The sequence below is a fragment of the Gymnogyps californianus genome, chromosome Z (assembly GCF_018139145.2).
Source record: "Gymnogyps californianus isolate 813 chromosome Z, ASM1813914v2, whole genome shotgun sequence".
Lineage (NCBI taxonomy): Eukaryota > Metazoa > Chordata > Aves > Accipitriformes > Cathartidae > Gymnogyps > Gymnogyps californianus.
In genome coordinates, this window is record NC_059500.1 from 39,927,573 (window position 1) to 39,949,565 (window position 21,993).

The 21,993-nt window shown below is 40.4% G+C and overlaps 1 protein-coding gene across 1 annotated transcript in view; it reads right to left on the reverse strand.

Annotated features, from left to right (window-relative positions):
- DAPK1 (death associated protein kinase 1) overlaps nucleotides 1-21,993 on the reverse strand; it is a 41,643-nt gene that overhangs the window by 3,914 nt on the left and 15,736 nt on the right. The window contains exons 15-21 of the mRNA XM_050913065.1: nucleotides 18,556-18,654; nucleotides 12,614-12,691; nucleotides 9,513-9,735; nucleotides 6,888-7,076; nucleotides 4,827-5,024; nucleotides 2,390-2,528; nucleotides 832-952 (exon numbers count right to left, since the gene is read on the reverse strand). Coding sequence (XP_050769022.1) covers nucleotides 832-952; nucleotides 2,390-2,528; nucleotides 4,827-5,024; nucleotides 6,888-7,076; nucleotides 9,513-9,735; nucleotides 12,614-12,691; nucleotides 18,556-18,654 — 1,047 coding nt within the window. The remainder of the gene's footprint in view (nucleotides 1-831; nucleotides 953-2,389; nucleotides 2,529-4,826; nucleotides 5,025-6,887; nucleotides 7,077-9,512; nucleotides 9,736-12,613; nucleotides 12,692-18,555; nucleotides 18,655-21,993) is intronic.

The following is a 21,993-nucleotide window of genomic DNA, read 5'->3' on the forward strand; positions in this document are numbered from 1 at the left end:
GAATTTTGCATAAACCCAAACATTTTCCTCGATCTACAGAATGAACTCAGTTATACATTCACTTCTAATTCATTTTTTAAAAAATACCTATCAGAAGTAGCTGCAGAAAGTCTTGTTGGTGTGTCACACAAGAGGGCCTTTGGTATAAAGAAATTTAAATCCATTTAGCGCAGGCTACATAACAACTTGACTTGGTCACCCTCAGTATGGAAGTCTCTGTGGATTCACGGTGGTAACATCAAACCATGGCTATTTTACCTTTAGTCTCATATACATATACCTACACATACATATAAAACTCCAAGCACATATTTTTCAGTAAAAAAGTGCAGTAAAAAGTTAATGCATATTCAGTTCACACATCTATATTGACGATTATCTTTCTAACAGCTGAGGACACTGTTCTACTCTGGTGGTTTTTTTAATGAAAAACTTATTTGCCTGAAAAATATTCTGTTTCTCTGCAACACTATGCTGATAAAAAAAAGATTTAAAAAAAAAAAAAAAAAAAAGAAGGGCCAACACTGGAATCCAATCACTGTCAATTCAAAATAGGAAACTGTAACTTTGAACTGAAAATCTCAAATCATTTCCTTTCAAGAGAGATCATTTTCGTGACCTGTACAAAACACCTACAATTTTGAAAATGCTGACTGAATCTTTGATGTCAAGAGTTTTTTTATCATCAGGCCTGTCATGCATGCTGCTAAAAAATTGGAACAGCACTCGTTTCTTTAAGTTTCATAATGTAAGTATTAAATTTACAGTAAATTATTATGCAAGATTTTCACATTTTGGCTGGCCCAACCCAGACCATTAGCCATTACTTACAGAAATTATCTGGCTTCTTATTTCTTGCAAGTGATTTCGGAGAAGCTTCATATCTTTAGACCCAGATGCTCCAGCATCCAAGACAAATAACTTGTCTGAAATTTGCAGATCATTTCCAAATCTAAAAGAGAAGAAGTGAGCAATTATTTACTTAGTCCCAAATCCAGTTTTATTTCTTAATCCAGTTGTACTTCAGTCTTAAATTACACGAGTTATTTTTCTTCAATATGATGAATGAGTTTAAGTACTGATTATGCTAAGATATTTTATAAGCACGAACAGTATAGCTGCTGTCTAATTTTCTTGAAAATAAACAGAGATATTGAGAGAAAATTGTTCTATTTCCTAAGGAAGAAGGCTGAAGATGTGTAAGAAAATTAAAACTGCATCACAGAACTTGTAATTACAAACCCAAACATTTTACTAGAGAAGGAATAGCAGGAATTAATTCTTTTTACGGTCTTTGTATTTGTTGTTTTCTTTCTTCTCACTTTAAATAGTTCAGTTGTCATTGCTATTGACACCAGCTCTCTTTCTCCCTTCCTTTTGACTTTTCAACCGCACATACTTGTTTTCCTAGCTCTGGACTGATTTGCATTTAAAAGGATTCCAACACCAAAGATTACACACAGGTATTTTCTGTTGGTTTATTTCAATTAAGATACTGCCCTGCCACTATTTTGCTGGAATTCCTACATCTGTTTCTTGTACAGTCCAGACAAGTGTCTATACTCACAGGTAGGGATGGTTCCTCATACCACATGTTAGCCACTTATGTGCTCAGTGTGAATATAAATTATTGTTATTTTATACAATAGTATGTTCGTGAAAAATTACCTATTTCCATCTACAATTAGCAGGCTCTCCAAACATTTGCTGAAGAAGGCTAGAAGTTTCCCAAACTTTTAGGTACCTCTTGGATGACCTTGTTACCTGTGTGATTCCACCATGTCCAGCTCTTCACAAACTGTGTAGGGAGTACCTCCAGGCCTGGTTTAAGTTTTTTTCCTACCATCCTAAATCAATTCACAGCAAAGGGCGGCCCTCCTGTAAAGCTTCCTCTTTTGCACCCCGAGCTTGTTGCTGAGAACTGCCCACTTTTCTGAGACTGGTGCAAAACCTGTGCACCAAGATGTTAGACAGATGGCCTTTGGATGTATCCCAGTGTTTACAGGGTGAGACTTCCTAAGCCTCAACTCATTTTTGCACCACTTGGCTTATTTTAGCTCACTTAAGGCAGCTCACTCACTGTAATATTGGTAAATGTTTCAATTTTTGCACAATATAAGCTTCCTGAACATACTCAAAATATCGTAATATCACAAAGCTTAAGCCACATAAAAACATTTTACATATTCCTATGCATTTTAGTATTTTTTCCTTCCAATTGACATGTTTAAACACTACATATAGATACACTCCCCATTTACCTGTTCATCATCATAATATCATAAAGCTTAAGCCACATAAAAACCTTTACATATTCCTATGCATTTTAGTATTTTTTCTTTCCAGTTGACATGTTTAAACACTACATATAAATACACTCCCCACTTACCTGTTCCTGATTTCTTTCAACAACGACATGTCTTTGTCATACCAAAACTCTCCCCCAACAGGCCGAGGAAGATTCACTATGTCAGCATGTGTGGCGACCAAAACAACATGCAGGGGACTTTTCAGCTTTCCACCAAATGCTAGAAGAGAAACCATAGTACTCCCTCACTATGAGACATGCCTATGGAGGTGGCTGTCTTACTGAGCCGCGAAAGTAGCAATACATTTTACATTCTTCATACCAATCACTTTTGCACTGGATTTACCAACTCTAAACATAGCCATACTGTGCTTACACCACTGGTGCTTTGGCTGTTATCTGCCTATAGGACTGTCTACATAATAACCAATTTGAATAGCTAGACTCCTTGAATAACATCAGATACATTGATATTACATGACTTTATTAACAAAAACATTAATAACATTAATGATATATCTATTAACTACAAACTATGATAGTGTGAAGGAAAATAATTAAAAATAACAGCTTCTTGAAAGGGTTTCTCATAATCTTTGGATGGTCCTTAATACTACAGGTGCAGAGTAGAGTATTATAAGTAGAACACAAAATGTCTACAACATTCATACATTGGTATGAATGCTATTTTGCAGTACTTACACAAACAATGACCTCTCACTTAAGTGAGAGTTAAGTAGGAAAGCCTGGCAGAAACCATGAAAAAGAATGAGAAAGAAAGATACAAATGGCATGAATGAAGTGACAGTACAGAACACAGAGTTTTCAATCTTTTCTCAAACTGATCTTCCAGAAAAGAGGAGACATCATTAGACTATTTTTAAGAGACAGTACATCCAAACCTGCTGTTTTAGTCTAAAAAAAATTCACGTGGGAGAAATACGCTTACATCATTGCTCAGTTTTCATCAACTAAGAGCTACAGAATCTTGATTCATTCATAAAAAGCCACATTGTCCCAAATCACTGCATAGCACTTCAAGGTCAGTATTTTGTAATCATAAATCTTTTTTTTTTTTTTTTTCTCTGGAACCTGAAGGACTTAGACAAAATAACTGGAAAGTAATTCCAAAAGTTTAAGTTTTCTGCTAACATCAGTTACTACATATTACCTGAGAGAATCGTAATAGTACAAAAATGCATGGGTACCCAAATTGAGCTGACCAGTATAAACACTGATTTAAGCAAAGTATCTAAATAATGCTGATAATTAGATCAGCAAGAAGAAACTATTAACTCAAATTCTAACTTGGTCAAACCAAGAACTAAGTTTCCTTGCTAGACTAAGGAGCTGTGAAAAGCTTTCAGCAATTGCAAATTAACTGTATATTCAGCTTTGATACTTTTCTGCAAATTTCTGAGCTTTTACTTGGAGAAGTAATTTCATGTCAGTGAGATCCAAATGCTCACGTTGTTAACCTTGTGATTTGATCTAAAATGGAAAATGAAAGACATGCAGATGCTTGAACTGAAAACTGAAGGTCTGCCTTGGCTCATCATTATCATTATCTGACTGAGATAATACATACAGGATCGATCAGAACACAAAAAGAGAGGGGAAATACTCTTTGCACTATGTACGTATTCGATGTGCTTGTCTGGTGAGTCCCTAGCAGTGTTATAAATGTCCATGAGCGCTGAGTTAGATCCACTGGCTGGAATACCATTTTGGTTCACAGAACCAAGACACATGTCAGAGTTTGGTTCGTCCATGAAACTGTTACAGTCTGCAGACCAATGCTCAGCTACAAACACGAACAAGTTACATACCTAGACCTACAGATCTTTTAAGGAAAAAAAAAAAGTTATTTAAGTTAATTTGTTTGCCTGCTTGAATATAAAACAAGTAAGCTTACTTAAAACTTGTGCGAAGTCTGAGAATATGTGAAGTGAAATTTACAAGAAATACTGATTTCTGTATGCCCTAATGCACCAAAAGGTTAACATACTGAAGTTCAAATACAACTCTAGTTAAACATGTTAAAGTTGCACGTACTGAGAGGTAACGCCACTCCACAATGTCATTCTGTCCTGTTCTCACTGACAAGACTAATTTACGCTGGAAACACTGTTAATAGGGGCTAGATATAAGTAGAATTTAAGCAATGCATCTAAAACTGGTTTTAAATGGTTCCAACCCTCTGAAACATTTTTCCACACAGCTTATCTGACATAAAACATCATCTGCCATTTACAGATGTAAATCCCAGTGCCACAAGAGGCTGCACTGTACCTCATGATCCTTTTTAGTTGGACTAAGTGGTGTGTGCAACTCTTCAGGCTTGTTCCACAGATAAAATTACCTCTGTCTAAGAAACCTTGTGTAAAGTTTGTTTGAATACATGGGGATGAAGACACATAACAGCACTCAGCATGGAGGATGTACAAAGTTGCAGAGAAACACAAGAAGCTTTATCCTACAGTCCCCTAAGATTTCATTAACAGGCAGAAGAGCATACCTATTGGCTCCTCAACTGGGACTAACGATTTCAGGAGACTGAGCCAAAAGGTCACTTGGTTTAACTGGATTTCATAAGGCTCCTCGAGACTAAAAAGCACGATGTGAATTGCAGTGGGATCATTTGCAGCAAAATAATCGTAACAGCAGAAATACACAGGATTCCCAGAGAATTCCCAGATGCTGAAATCACCAACTCCTGAAAAACAGACAAACAGATGAAGAGATCACACTTTGTCAGTAAACATGAAGCATCTTTCAGCCATGGAAAGACAAACGAAAGAGTTAATCTGATTTAAACTTTCACAAAGATAAACCATATGCATGTGAGAAAGCAAGACTGCAAATGCAGTCATGAACAAAGGGAACAGGTTTCAGTCAGTGTCAGAGGCTGAGAAGTTGGGTCCTCACAATCTGTTCCTCTCTCACATTCACTTCTCTAGGACATTCAGCTGGATGCCACATGGAAGCACCTGTGTGTTAAACGCATGCAGCCTTACACATTAAATTGGCCTTTGCCTTGCACAACAGCAACAGATCTTGTAATTCCCTTGAAAAACCAGAATAACTGCTCCCCTTCTTTTCCTGCTCACCCCAAAAAGCTCAACATTTTTATTAATTTTTCTTTTTAACATGCCACCGCTGGTATTAAAAACAGCTGAAGGATATTCTCAAAAAAGCAACTTTGCTTTACAGAATTGTACTATTCACATCGTGTTGTTAAGTCAGGACTGAAGAATCACCATGTTAAGGAACCCAACAGAACTGTGCTTCTTTTTGCCATCTCCTTTAGCTTCAGGTGAGAAAAGTATTAGTGTATTGCACTGTATGGCACTTCCCAGATGCACCATCTGATTAGGGTGAAGTCTGCTGTAATTCTACTACCTCTGTTTAAATAAATGCTGATTAAGATGAACCTCAAACTTCTAGAAGAAGATAGAAACCTCAAATCTGCTGTTATGAGTACAGCTATTCAGAGTTCACCCATGTGCACACTGTCATTCTATATCAAGACAGCACAGAGAAAGAACCCCCTTCTGACAGTTGCACAACTCTATTTCACTGCAGAATTTGACATGGTTTCAAATTACACTGAAAGAGGAAATTAGCCTGGACAAAGAACAAGCGTTAGCTACATGGCAAACTCTTCAGCACCTAGGACAAACGTTTTGCCACTGCATGTGTTTGTGGGCATATACTGCGGACAAACGTTTTGCCACTGCATGTGTTTGTGTGCATATACTGCATTCATAAATAGGCTTCTCTCTCCAAAATAAAATCTTGATTAATCCTAACTCAGCCGCAAAATTGCAGCTGCTAAGGCATGCAAAACATTTTCCTTATGAAGAAGAAATCCTGCTGGGAGAGATCTTACCACCTATGTAGCGATTAGTGTGGCTGGTGGTGTATACACACCATTTGTATGGTTGCCACAGTCAAAAGCTGTGTATGTACTTACGACAACTTCTCTGACTGACCCCTCTTACTGCTAACTGGTTTCGACTGCAGAGCAGTTAGCTTCCTTTCAAAAAAAAAAATTAAATCAGAAGCTCCACTCACTGTGTTTGGTGAGCTCCAGGGCTCACCAAACATGCTCCAGCCCTGTCATGGGGTGAGAATGGTAGGTCCTTCATACAGCTGGGAACCACTTACACGGTGAGGACACTTGGGTCTATGGGACCAGATTAAATCTGATAAAATCCCCAAAGGACATACAGTATCGGTGAAGGAGCCTTCACACTAGTAGCCAGTTTGCCAATCCACTCCTATTATACCAAATCCCTCCTTCCTCCTGCAGCACTTACTCACCTCAAAAACATTTCTATGTGATACTATAAGGATCTGACACAACTGATTACTACAGGTATTACATGTACAGAACTTCATGCAGATTTACCTTCTGCTTAAACAAACCAAACCCCACCAGCGTTGGATTCTCAACCACAGTCACTAGCATACCAAGCCAGATTTTTTTTTTTTCCCATTTTTATTTTCAAAAACAAGCAACATGGCATTAACTGTCCCGCAGCATTAAGGCACACCAGCCCAGGGCTCTGCTTACCGTGCAAGCAGGCATTTTGAATGTCAATGGCCTTGGTGGACTGGTCATCAGCAGAGAAGTGAGAGTGATGAGCAGGTGAAACGAAAGCTTCTAATACCCCTTTGGTCAGGCCTGGCTCAAACATCATACTACGGCTTCTCACGCTGACATTCTCACAACCAGGATAAAGATTCGTAATGCTTACTGAAACTGGGTCAGGGAAAGGAAAATGAGATTACAAACCATGTGAAAATCACAACCAGATCACTTCAAAATAGGTATGCAAGGCATAAAAGCTGATTAAAAAAACCAAACTGCTCTTCAAAGAAAGGGGATGACTACCAAGCTGTGGGCATATACAACTACATCCTTATTCTGAATGATGAAATGAAAAATATTAGAATGATCCCATACAGCACTTATTGCCCTTTAGCAGATATACTGCTGGGTGGGAAGCACAGAAAAAACCCGAATGATTTGGGAATGAAAGGTTTCAATAGTTAAAGTTCTTCTATGTTGCAAAGATATACTGCTTTTTTAGCTAAGGGGTACAATTTCATAGCATGGTCTATTTTTATTGGCATGGAAATGCTACATATTTATATAGTTGATTCCTGTAAGTAAGGATAAAAATATCACCGTGTAACAACTGTTTCTGGGGAGGTGAGGGAGAAAAGCAGGCCCTTAACCAAAATTATTTTATTAATAAGCAATTTGTTTAGTTTATGCTTAATTCAGATTCCCTAAGAGTAAATGAGAAACAAAAGGGCTTTTTAATTGACTTGCACCATCTAGTGGAAAAAGTAAAGATTTCTTTCCTCCACTAGATGCTGAATTCTAATATTTGGGTTTTAATATAGAAAGAAACTACCTGTCAGCTGTAAAACTATACTTTCATGTTTGATCTTCTAGTGTAGTATTTAAATCTTTAGGATCTTGCAAATAAATACATGGTGAATTCACACACTTATTTTTACAGAATTTAAACAAACCTAAGCACATGATCAAGTATAGAGAAATTGTGCTCGTTTAAATGTTTATCTGATTATGTCACTCAACCCATAATATTATTTGCATGTTATATAATGATTTTCATCCAAAAAGAGCAGATACTGAAACAAGCAAAAACTAAAACTCCAAACATTAAAACACCACCATAGTAGCTTTGTTTGCACAGAACTGCACAAGTTTCAAGTGTGCATAGCACTGCACAAGTTTCTGGCTTTGTATCTAGGTAAGCTATTTTCGAGTGCATGCTTCAAATTCACCATTATTTCTATAATGATTTGCCAATGTGACTGGCAGTCTTGTCTGATTTCATGATGGTGTGAGCACATAACACCTATCCTCTGGTTCTGGTACCAACCAACATAAAAAAACCTCTCTTCAGTCAAAACCTTCCTGCACTGCCTCCAGGAACTGATATTCCTTGAGTGACTTATCTCCCCTTGTATGACACAGTAAATTAAGATAAATAAATCAAGCACTTCTGATTGATTCATTTAATCAATTTCTTTATTCTGTTGTCACAGATGTGAGCCCCTTGTGTTAAGTAAACAGCAAATGCAACAACAATCTCTGTGCCAGGTATCTTGTCTTGTTAAGCCACTCTGTGAGTGCCTTACAGCTTCCTCAGGTGACTAGACAGAAAGTAGAGATGAAATCTACTACTAGCACTTTTCTAACATTACTTAAAAATGATGAATGAAACCTAAACCTGCAAGTATTATCCAAAGGTTTTTAAAGAAAAAGGCCACCCGACCCCATCTAAAACTTACGTAGTAAGACTACTTCTAAATAGCAATTTAAACCTGAGCTCTTCAAAGTGCCTGCTTAGCTTGTACACATTGTGCAGTCTCTCAGTGTTAGAAAAGGGACCTGGACAAATAGTTCACTACTCTTTCCAGTGTTCTGCCACAACTGTGTGTTCTTCCAAAGCCAGGCACACACTGAAGTGTAAACGTAGCTAGTTCCTCCACATGCTGCAGCTCTTGCCACTTCACACAGGCCAAGTGGTGCTACATGGGGAAAGCTTCCCGATTATTTGCATACATTTACTTCAGTTTAGAAAACCTCCATTTTCACCTTGTTTGGAGACAATTTTAGACACCTCTAACTGGGCTAATCCACTCCTGTACCTTACAGAAAAGCACTCCAAGGCATCAGGGGCAGTTCTGAATCCTCTGTTATTACTTAAAGATCACATAAAGATGCAGCAACTGTTTCAATTTTGCACTGAGTTTATTGAAGCTACTCAAACAAAAAGGCTGACAAAACATAATCCCCAAAACCACCATGGTGGAATCTGGTCACGACATTGGCGTTCATAGCCTAGGACTTTTTGTGAGAAATAAATGCCAGTGTTCACAAGTCCTGTCCTCCACTCTCCAAGTTCACTTATGCAGCATGTGAGTAAACAAAACCTTAACTACTCCTGCACCCTCCACACCTGCTGCTCCTCTTCGTTCTTACTTTAGGTACTAGCCTGTGCACAGGGAAGCCAATACCCTCTCTGCTTTGCTTCGGTTTCTTACACACTTAGCCTGTCCTGTCTTTTGCAGCGCAGCCAGCAGCTCTTCCTTAGGAGCTATACAGACTAAGAGGAAAATGCTTCCTTGTTCAAACGTTACAGCTTTGAAGCCATACCTGAAGGTTTGGAAGACAAAGGAGATGGGGGGAATCTGGTTGAGTTTGTGGAGGAGAGCCTAGGCCTACGTCTTCGGAAAAAGCTTCGTATCAGGCCGCACTTGAGAGACTCCACGAGGGTTGTTTTCCCAGTGCCAGAGTGTCCAAACAATTTCAGTTTGATCCGGGGCTGTGGATTCTGTGTGTGCCGCAGCTGCTGGATAAAAAGCCCCCGGTGGGTATCCTAAAATTCAACATAAAGAAGAAATCAGATGTGTGGCAGGGAACTTCTGCCTCCCAATAAACTCAAAACACGGTGTTTAGATAATGCTTTCTTGCCAGGTTTGTGTTCATGTGGATCAGTTTCTCCATCTGCTTCATCATGCAAGTGATCAGTTACTGACAGAAGGGCAGGGACAGGTGGACAAGGCACAGCTGACTGCTTGCTCTCAAGAGCCACCTTGAGTCTTCATGAAAATCACACATGACTTCAGGCTCAACATCAGTGAATGGGATCATTTTGACCTCTGATGGAGAAGGCAAAGGAGGAAAAACTAGCCTCTTTCAGTACCCATTCTCCTTACCTGTCAGTCTCAGTAGCATAACCAGTATCCATAATCTTATGTAATATACATGCAGCACTGAAGAATTTCAGTGACAGCTACCACCTGAACAATCTGAAAACTCGATGTACATTTCCCCTCTTCTTTACATCAACTTTTTCTGTACTTTTTGTATTTGGGAGAATTCTCCTCTTCTCTCTCCCTCCTCCCTGACCCAGTTCTCTGTTTATTTCCACTTCAGTTCTTTGCAAGGTAAATATTGCTTTTCCCAGACCACCTTTATCTCTCCTTTCTCACACACTCATTCTTCTTCACTTTAAAAGACCTCTCGCATACTATTCACCTTCCATTTTTCTACCCCTCTACTGCAAGTGTACATCCTTCAGACTGGTTTCTCTCTTTACTCCTGAGCCTCAATAGGTCTGCCTCCCTACTTAATTCTCCTCTCACAGTTTGCCCTCTGTGTGCATTTATTGTCTTTTCCACCGCTGCAATCTCATCCTACACAGGCCTCCCTCAAACCCAATCACATCTCCTACAGAAGAGCTTTTCACTTTGATCTCCACCATCACCCCTCTGTATCTTGTCTTGTAGTATCTGAAGGATACTCCTTGTGTTCCTGCCAAAGACAGAGTCAGGAATGAACAAGTCAAATCTGTCTCTTCTCTTTGCCCAGCAAGAAGCAATCAGACATGGATGCTCTATTTCCCACACAACTTGAGCTTGAAAAATCAACTCAATAAGGGGGTGCAGTGCAGGACAGCAAACTATCAAGTGTCTCTCACCACAGAAAGACCTATTTTAAGGAAACAGGGAGATAGCAGAAAGGTGGAAGGGCAAAGGAACTAGCTTCATCTTCTCTTCCTTCATTCCCCCCTTTGGAGCTGAGAGAGAGGCTCTGTTGTTCTGCATTTGTACCGAGTTTAACGTGTAGGATGAGTCATTAAACGAGCACCTACAGCCCCCCAAAATTATAAGCATGCAGCAATTAAGCTGAGAAATTTGACAGAAATAGTAGCGCATATAATTTAGTTCCTTCCTCGTTAACAGGCATTTATTAAATAAGTTAATCACAATGCAAATACTGCACCCCCTCATGGCTAATACTGAATCCTCTGTCAGAGCCCCTATGACAGTAGGTTCTTCGTGTGTGTGCTATTAGGAACAAAACCCTCCACAGGCACTGAAAATAAAACAAGTGTCAGGTATGCTCTGTACTAGATGATATTGACCATTTTCAGTAGTACTAGAATATTTTCAGTACTTTGATATAATTTATTCATTTCAATCGACCAGATTCTCTGTTGCAAAGTATACTCTGATGAAGTATGTAATTACCATACATTCTCCCCAATTACTGAAGGCCTGCTTAGATATATAAGTATACTCTGCTATCATGAAGAAAGTTACAGCTACTAACATCTCTTTCAGAAGAGATTTATCTAACCTTCTCCCTTTTGTTCAACTTGTATTATTCCATATTTATATCATGACTAAAACACAAATTTATCCACCTGCATGCAAACACAGGCAAGGGTTTGGTGCAGGGATACAAGTACGCAAAATGGATCCTGTTATGACAAACGTTTACAAAAGCTAGCATTGCAAAGGAACCTGAACTTTGGCACTTTCTGACATCTTCACTGATATATTTTACAATCCTAGCAAGTATAGATTTCCTGGCAGGACTAAAGGATATGATTCTACTTCCACCTTGGCAATGCCTGGTACACACCATCTTCTATTGCTACTCTGAAATGGTCATTTATTTCAGTTTTCCACAGACCCATCAGAATAATTAAAACACGATTGTTTTAATTGGTCTGGCTCTTGCCTGTGATCTCCAGGCAAGTGGTCCCTGAACCTTTACGGCATGAGTGATGCTGCCTATCCAGAATAATCAATATGTATCAGATGTGTCAGACTTACTGCCTTACAACAAGCCCAGATCAGCATTCCATTCTAGTTGTCAGGGGATTTGGAGATACTGAAATTGCAGAATTAAAAGAAGATATTGAGAACTTACGCAACTATTCCATATGGTATTAGAGTTTCCAGAAACGGCACAAATGCCTCATACTTCATAACCCTAATCTAACTAAAATGGTGATGGTGCGGAAATAAGTCCTCTTGTGGGATGTGCTAATTCTTAATAGTTTATTTTCCAGTTTCTTCTAAACACCTTAGATGCTTTGCCAGGCATTGTCAGAGACAGGGTAAGATAGACCAGTGGTGCAGACTAGCTTAGCCATTTTTGTTAACATGTACATACTAACTTTAACTGAGGACATAATTTCAAATTAAAAATATGAAAAGAAAAAAAAAAACCAAACACCCCCCCCAGCCCCCCAAAAAACAAAAAAAAACCCTCCACCTCCCCCCTCCCCCAAACCCCCCCAAGAACCCCCAAAACCACGAGACACCATTCCAGTAAGGATTTTTGCAACAGCTTTTTAGAATGGCTTTGATGAATGTCTTATTATATGATTTCCCATGGTCAAACTTTTCTTGGTATCTTAAAAACATTAAAACCTCAGTTAAAATTCATGCATTCCCAACCTTTTTAAGTCTTGCAAGCAGACTGGCTACATGTTCATGCTGCTCTGCTCTGGCAAGATCTTCTGCTGTTTTCCCATCCTGTTAAAACACAAATTATTAGCAGCAGTTCCTTCCTTTTGCCCACGACAAAAAAAAATCATGTGCAACATAGCTCAGTGGCTCAAGGCAGTAACAGAACTGCTGTCAGATGCAAATGAAATAGGGAGAAGAAAAAAAAAGACACCAACCAACAACCAGTAACGATTACCCCCCACCAGAATCCCTGTTTTTTTTAAATTGTCAAAAAAAAAAAAAAAAAGTGCAATGCAGAACAATGGCATTTCTTTTACAAATTGGCATCTGGATGCCACTGTAACAAGACACTTGGAATTCAGAGCCTGAGAGCGATGTCAATACTCCCCATCTGAATTCCTCTTCTCTTCTCACCAATTACAGGATGATAGTGATTTCTAGATATTACATACTAAACAGATCTAAAAGTGTAAACAGTTCACAAAGAGTGGACACATCAGCATATTCACTCACATTAATAGCAGGTGAATTTTGGTTACTAATGGATAAAGAATGACAGTGGCATATCAGTCACTGGAGGTTTCCAGAAAGCAAGAACATTGTAAGGGATGTGGTTTAAATTGCATCAGCAAATTTAAAAGAAGCAGCAAAGCTGCCTTCAGCATTCCAGTCTTGCCATTTAATTACCCATGTTTCACAGGTCAGCAGTTTAATATTAAACAGGCTCAATGAAAAATTGCTCACTACTTTCACTCTTACAACTACATTAATGGTATTGTATTGTTTTAATTTTTGGTAACAGGTAACTAATTTATGAGCACTTTGCTGCTTTCACTGTCTCAGATAAGAGCTTTCAATTATTAAGAAGTAGTACTGGAAAACTAAGATCTCTTTCTTGGGTTTCTATCTTTGATTTTACTAGTTTTTCATGTGAAACCTGCATTGCCTTAAGTAGTTCCTGAGGTTACTGCAATTATTATCCCTACATATGAAATAAGTATCTTTGACAATTGAGTGTCCACCTACAGAAGCCATTTTCAGGTTTCCATAAAAGTTATTATGTACTCCAGAACTTCAAATAATTCAGACAGAACAGGAACAGAACATTAGCAAGAAACAGCCAAAATCGTAGTTGATGGCATGAACTGACTAAATTTGAACCGATACCTTACCCTTAAATTCCTTCCATAGTTGACATGTAATTGCAACTTTAGTAAAGAAACATGTGAATGTATTTTTTAAAATTAATTTTCCTTGGAGAAGATGTATCAAAGGGGAAGAATCTTGTTGTCTGTGCTGACCCTACCCTCCAAATCCCAGTTAATCCCGAGTGCCTGCTGTATGAGAGGAAGAGTTGTCTAGTGGCTGGGCAGCTAGCTTGCCATCAGGAGAACTGCTTCAATACTTCTAGTGCTTCCTGAGTTTCCAGTCTTGGGCACATCCAGGGGAATCCAAAACCTTCAAATAAAGCGGAAACCTTGATCCCCTTCCTGAGAATCCCTGTGGTAATAGGATGTAGCCTTCACCAACCTGAAGTGTGAATTTTATCTGGATCTCCAAATCTTTGGCCACCTCTTAAGTCCAAAGCAGGACTGCTACAGCCTGGCCCTGCACTCTTCCAGAGCGCAGTATGTTCTTGTTGCAATGTAAGATTGGAGATGGCCTGGCAAACTCCAGCACCAAGCACACAGGCAAAGACAGATCCCTGCACGGGCATCATCCCTTTGAATCAGAGCAGGTACCACACCTCTCGATGGGTACGCTACAACTGCCCTGGCATGGGATGGGTAACTTCATGCCCTTGCTTTCTGTGTCTCATTGCTCCATGGGGGTTTGTTCTGGCTTCAAGCCTGGCTTTGGCTAAACAGCTGTACTCTGATATATTGTTTGTTTAGCTCAGTCACAGCTATTTGGGCACAAACACAAAGGAAATAACCATCTGATGAGTATTCGGCAAGGAGTGTGGATGGCAGTGGCTCAGCCAGAGCCTGATCGGTGAGCATGGTTACAATGCGATGGAGGCGACTGCTCCCAAAACTGGAAAAATAGCAACAGGAATGGTTCAAATTGCTAAAAGTCTACGTAGATGTGTGCACAGAGGAAGCCTACCTGTAACAGTGGGATGGCACTGTCATGACCCAGAGCTCCCTCCCCACTTCCTAACAGGTTCCTGAGCTCAAGACCAGCTGTCTGATACAGCTGTCTAATCTTGGTTCAGACTGCTGTGAAGGAAGAAGACCTGAAAAGAAGCCCCATCAGGGGCTTTCGCACTACCTTTTGCTCAAGCGTTGCTCTTAGGCTGAGGCTTTTGCCCTTGGTCCTTACCTGAGCAACACTACAGCTATATGCCTACGTGTGGCCATATAGCCTGACCTGGCCTCTAACTTCCCTATTTGACCTTGAACCTGTCTCTTCACTATGGACTTGCCTGGTGACCACTAGACCCTTGGCTGACCATGGTCACTGAGTCCAATTCCTGACCTTGACTTTACCTCAGACCTGCCTCATTGTTATGGACTTGTCTGGTGACCCGGACTCTTGGCTGAAGCTCGTTGCCATCACTGGACCTGCTCTGCTTGCCTTGCTTGGGTACTGTGGGACTGGGCCCTTGTTGGTGAGGACACTGTCCCTGCTTGCCTTGTTTACTCTTGGCTCCCAGCTCACCTTCCCTTATGAAGCAATGCTTTAGCAAGGGCATTGCCTGACAAGCATCATTTTTGAAGTCCATGGTCATCAAACCACATAGTAAACAAGACAGGCAGAAAGGCCTGTGGAGTAGGTGAAGGATACCCCAGAGCACTGGCAACAAGCACCAAGTACAGCAGAAAGAACACTAGGTCAAACTTACCCCAAAAAAGCATTTTGAGATGTTTACATTGACAGATGCTAGCAGTTCAATTCACATGTCTGTTGAAAGTTTAGACTCAGATCTAGAGGCTCAATTTATTGATTGAGGTAGCAGGTGGAAAAAGCATTTGCTTCCATGAAAAAGAAATTAACAGAACAAAGTACCCTTTTTTGTCCAAAACTGTGAACAAGATGAGGCTGTTTAGTTCTCTGGATGTCCACTGTAGGACGAACTGTAGAGCTGTCCTGGTTTCAGCTGGGACAGAGTTGATTTTCTTCCTAATAGCTGGTATAGTGCTGTGTTTTGGATTTAGTAGGAGAATAATGTTGATAACACACTGATGTTTTAAGTTGTTGCTAAGTAGTGTTTATACCAAGTCAAGGATTTTTCAGCTTCTCATACCCAGCCAGGAAGAAGGCTGGAGGGGCACAAGAAGTTGGGAGGGGACACCGCCAGGACAGCTGACCCAAACTGGCCAAAGGAATATTCCATACCATATGACATCATGCCCAGTACATAAACTGGGGGAAGCTGGCCAGGAGGGGTGGATCGCTGCTCAGGGACTAACTGGGCATCGGTCGGCAAGTGGTGAGCAATTGCATTGTGCACCACTTGTTTTGTATATTCTAATTCTTTTAGTACTATTATTGTAATTTTATTATTATCATTATTTTCCCTTCCTTTCTGTCCTATTAAACTGTCTTTATCTCAACCCACAAGTTTTTGTTGTTTTTTTTTGTGTCCCCCCCCCGATTCTCTCCCCCATTCCACTGGGTGGGGGGGAGTGAGCAAGCGGCTGCGTGGTGTTTAGTTGCCAGCTGGGGTTAAACCACGACAAGAGCACAACAAGAATTAGAAAATACATACACAAGCAAAATAGCAAATGGGTTTCAGTAAGTTATTTTGCTATTCAAGCTTTCAGGAAAAGTACAGGGTATCTATACACTGGAATAGCAATGCATAAGCAAAGCTGGCATCTGAAAAGGGCTTGGTTACAGGATCCATGAAAGCATATTTCACACCTGGTGGTAATATTGCATCGCAACTGCTGACTGGCTCCTTTGGTGCAAATCAGACAGCTATGCCTGCAAGAGCTGGTCCTGAGTTTAACTGGCCATTTGCAAGCATCATCATTCAAAGTTTTTAAGTAATCTGATAATTTTAAACTTGGTACAATTTCAGAAACTTTCATAAGGAGAAGCCAAGAACATGGTGCCAGCTAGCACATGAGCACAACAGAATTTTTTTGGGCGATATTCAAATATTGGAAATGATTGTATACTCCAGGAGTGTAAGGTTTTCTAAGGTCACTTAACATTCATGCAATCAAATTCAAAATCAAACTAGTCCTAAAATGGGCTTTAGCCTGGGGAGGAGACAGGGAAATCATACTGCAGCCCAGTTACTTAACAGTGCTGAAAAGGTTAACTCCTCAGAAATTGCATTCTGAGAGAAGAAAAAGGTAATTAATTCTACTGCACTGGCGAAAGAGCTGTTAATAAGACTTTTCAGAACAGTTTAACATCCACCTAGCAAACTCATGCAAAACTGAAATGCTATTAAAATCACCACATGCATTTCCTTCCTCTGCTCTTTTTCCCTTCTCTCTGCCACAACATTGCTGGAATAATGGATAGTTATCTATGTTCAGTCTGCTTCTCCTGCCAGATTTAGTATCAGAATGATTTACTTTGTTACCTCCTTCAAAACGATCTAAACTAAAGAGATAGAACATACTTTTATCTTGGAAGGACAGGGTCCACACAGACAATTATACGAACACAGTCATCATGACATAAATGAAGTGATACAGCTCAAGAATTCCCCCATCACTTTTTTGTTGTATCTATCTCTACAGTATGTAGTAGTGAAAGTACAGATACACAATGGGACATACCAAAAAAAAAAAAAAAAAAAAGAGAACGAGAGACAAAAACAGGTGACAAAGGAAAATCTGCAAAACACCCCACAAAGTCCACTGCATGCACATTTCATTATTATTGATTAATAGGGGACATGGCAATCTACTATCCAGTAGTTAAAGTCATTTTTAGATGCTAAACTTGTTTAAGCCACAATTCCAAGTTCATTGGCATTCTCATGCCACATGAGATACACGTTTAGAGGAAAAACCCACACTACAGGAAATGCACAAAAACAATTGTATTTTCTACCAAATGGGTAAAGCAAATGAAACAGAAGTTTTCTCCTTTTCCCCTCCATTTCAGCTGTCTCAGGGATACTTTGCTAGGAGAAGAACTTTGGAAAACACGGACTCAACTAAAATCTAATCACAACATGATTTCAATATACAGAGCAATAGTTATTTCTGAGCAGAATGCGTTCGTTAGGGCGAGTAGCAATGTAAACTGATCCAATGCATCTGAAAATAAAACATGGTTAGTTTGTTCAAAACACAGGTAATGGTGTGTATGATGCCTATGATGTATCATGTGCACATGAGGTGCGCATGATGAAGGATACTTCATTCCTGCTGTGGATATGTCAGCTAGGAAGTTTCTCACCTTAGTGAGAATGAAAAATACCTTCAGTGGTGCTAATTGGAAGCAGTGGTGCTGACTTGACATAAATGATTTGTTTTACAAGGATACTTGCATGCTAGTTCACTCATCCATGCAACCACACATCTCCCACCATGAAAATAAAACTTTTTAATCCCCTGAAAGCAAGAAAAATATTTAAGATATATACATTTTTACAGTAGCTGTACATGATGTGAAATGATGTACATCTTAATGACAGTGGCCCACTGTGCTTACAGAAAACACAATGCTCCAAGTAATTCTTAGGTGAAGAAATTCTTAGGTGTAGATGAAGTGGTAGCTGTACTGTACCTTAATCAGTTTCAAATTCAGTTGTAAGAAGGGAACAAGTGCACAACAGAGAATGCTTTTCAAGCTGTGGACATACAACAGCCTAATACATATTTTTTTTTTTAATTTCAAAATGTAATTATATTAGACCATTGTCCTTTTTTCCACCCTCCTCTAAGAGATGAATTCGTTTCCTACCATCATACATAAAAGAAGCAAGAAACATAACAGTATCTCTCAATACTTACAGAGGTTAAAGCTTCTACACTGGCACCAGTGAGACACAGGAACCGGACAACATCAAGAATGCCATTGTTTGCTGCCAGATGTAAAGGTGTTCTTCCATACTAACATGGGGAAAAAAGTGTCATTATGTTAGAAAAAGAACTTCACTCAAAATTTTATGACTAATAATCAAAGATACTGTACAATTATACATACTGATACACAGCAAAGGTCTTGCAAAAACTGTAAGAAAAAGTACTTTTGATTACAGCTTAAGCACAACTGCTTAAAGCTCGATTAAAAGCAAAGGCTAGATTGACTATTTAAAAAAATGGGAAACAATTTTATAGCTAAATCCCCCACAACTGTGGAGGAATCCTTTAGAGTTTTCTGGCTATATTTAAGAATGTCTTTCTAATTCCCAATAAATTTAATTGCATTTTCCTTAATTAAATATGAACCAGTTAAGCAACACTAAGTCCTTAACCTTTAAAGCTCTGGATTCTATTTCAATCCAAGTATTACTAAAGATTACATATCTCCAGTCTCCCACTTCCACCCAAAGGAATAAAAGGGATGAATGCAAGAAGTCAGCCTGAAGGAATCTGTGCTTTCAGTGTCAGAGGGAAAGTGCTCCAAGTATTGCTTCCCCAATTTTTGCTTTTCTCTGTGAATCTCTCCACTGACAAGAGGTCCTCATGATATCCACTTCCGGTCTTTCATGTTCAGAGCCACTGTTATAAATATCACTACCATATATTCTCTGCTTGTAACTCCTCTTACTATCAGTTCACATACCTTCATGCTTTCAACACTGTTCTCCCTGTTTCAACCCTACATTCAGAAACAAACTCACAAAATTACTTCATGGAAGAGTATTTGAAAGCAAAGCTAACTTTCTGACAAGTGGAAACTGAAAAGATGCCCAGCTCCTCAAAACCCTACACCTCAACTCAAATAGCATCCTGGCTTGTATCAGAAACAGTGTGGCCAGCAGGACTAGGGAAGCAATCGTCCCCCTGTACTCTGCACTGGTGAGGCTGCACCTCAAATACTGTGTTCAGTTTTGGGCCCCTCACTACAAGAAAGACATTGAGGTGCTGGAGCATGTCCAAAGAAGAGCAACGAAGCTGGTGAAGGGTCTAGAGAGAAAGTCTTATGAAGAGTGGCTGAGGGAACTGGGGTTGTTTAGTCTGGAGAAAAGGAGGCTCAGGGGAGATCTTACTGCTCTCTACAACTACCTGGAAGGAGGTTGTAGTGAGGTGGGTGGTGTTGGGTTTGTGCAGTGAGGGAGGGGCTACAGGGGTGGCTCCTGTGAGAAGCTACTAGAACCCTCCCTGGCTCCAACCTGGACCCGCTGCTGGCCAAGGCCGAGCCCATCAGCAACGGTGGTTGCACCTCTGTGATAGCATATTTAAGAAGGAAAAAAACCCAACAACCTCCGGAAGTGGTGAGGGTAAGATGGAGGGGGAAGAAGAGGAGGAAGAAGAGCTACAGTAAAAAAAGAGGAGGAGAGGAAGAAGATGGCAGAAGAGGAGCTCCAGTGAGGAGAGGAGTGGGATGTGAGAGAAACAACCATGCGCACACCAATCTCAGTGAAGATGGAGGAGAGGGAGGAGGTGTGCCGGAGCAGAGGTTCCCCTGCGGCCCATGGTGAGACGGCAGGCTGTCCCCCTGCAGCCCATGGAGGGTTAACGGCAGAGCAGAGATTCCCCTGCAGCCCGTGGAGGACCCCATGCCGGAGCAGGTGGCTGGGCCCAGAAAAGGCTGCGACTCTGCGGTGGAGCCCACGCTGGAGCAGTTTCTGGAGGACTGCAGTGTGTGGAAAGGACCTGAGCTGGAGAAAAATCATGGGGGGCTGACCCGCGTGAGAGGGACCCCTCGCTGGCACAGGGGAAGAGTGTGAGGAGCCCTCCCCCTGGGGAAGGAGCAGCAGAAACAGCGTGTGATGAACTGACCACAACCGCCATTCCCGCCCCCTGTGCCGCTGGGGAGGGAGGAGGTAGAGGTATTGGAAGTAAAACTGAGCCCGGGAAGACAAGGAGTGGCAGGGGGAGGTGTGTTTTTAAGATATGGTTCTATTTCTCATCATCCTACTCTGATTTGGTTGTTAACAAATTAAATTCGTTTATTTTTCCCCAAAATCGAGTCTGTTTTGCCTGTGACCATAAGTGGTGAGTGATCCCTCCCTGTCCATGTCTCGACCCACCAGGGTTTTTTCGCTGTATTTACTCCTCCCCATCCCACCAGGGGGGAGGAGTGAGCAAGCGGCTGCGTGGTGCTTTGTTGCCGGCTGGGCTTAAACCATGACATGGGTGTTGGTCTCTTCTCCCAAGTAGCAAGTGATAGGATGAGAGGAAACAGCCTCAAGTTGCACCAGGGGAGGTTTAGATTGGATATTAGGGAAAAACGTCTTCACCAAAACGGTTGTCAAGCACTGGGACAGGCTGCCCAGGGAAGTGGTTGAGTCACCACTCCTGGAGGTATTTAACAGATGTGTAGATGTGGTGCTTAGGGACATGGTTTAGTGGTGGACTTGGCAGTGTTAGGTTTACGGTTGGACTTGATGATCTTAAGGGTCTTTTCCAACCTAAACGATTCTATGATTCTATGATTCTAAATAAATGCGTGTGTTCTACTGCACATAGTCTGTGGAAGCAACAAACAGTGCCTTCAATCGGTATTACGTACATGTGGAACAATGCCAGATTTAAGGACCGAGGGTAAATGGTCATTATGTTAATGTACTCCCATGACAGCGCTTGCAGCTGAAGAGGACCAGTCCAAATAAAGATTCACTATTTGATAAGACCCAAACTCACCCTTTCAAATAAAGAGCACTCTAAAAATCACTCTAGTATACATGACTCCTAAAAGAATAACAGGACATAAACTATAACCACAGCTTCTGTAGCCATGATCCCACCCCCACTGAACACTTGAAGACTGATTATTTTTTCCACAGCATGCTTGCAGCCAGGCCACTGATCCCAGCTCAGCATTCTCCATCAGGAAAAGAGGTGGTAATCCAGCCTTGTGCTGCATTAACTCACCTTCTCCAAAATGTGTTCTCAGCTGTGGATCTGGATTTAATTGCCTAGTCAATCAGGTTTAAGCTCAGAGGCAGGACTGGGGAGCTCATTATTTTAAGTTTTTTGACTTGGCAGCTGATGATTTTAATTATTAAAACCAAAAGTGATTGCACTGGATGACCCTCAAGCCAAAAGCCCCACAACTTTCTTTAGCTGGCTAATACAGAGAAGGTCAGTGCTTTGGTAATAAATGGAAGTGTTAACTAGCAAAATGTTATTCCCAGAATATGTACGTTTCCAGAAAAACATAGAAGCTGCAACACCTGAATCAAACAAATTACAGATAGCAACATAAAGATTCCTATGAGTAACTTCTAAACTTTGTAGCATATATAAAATTTAAATAGGGGTGAGAAAGACATTCAGAGC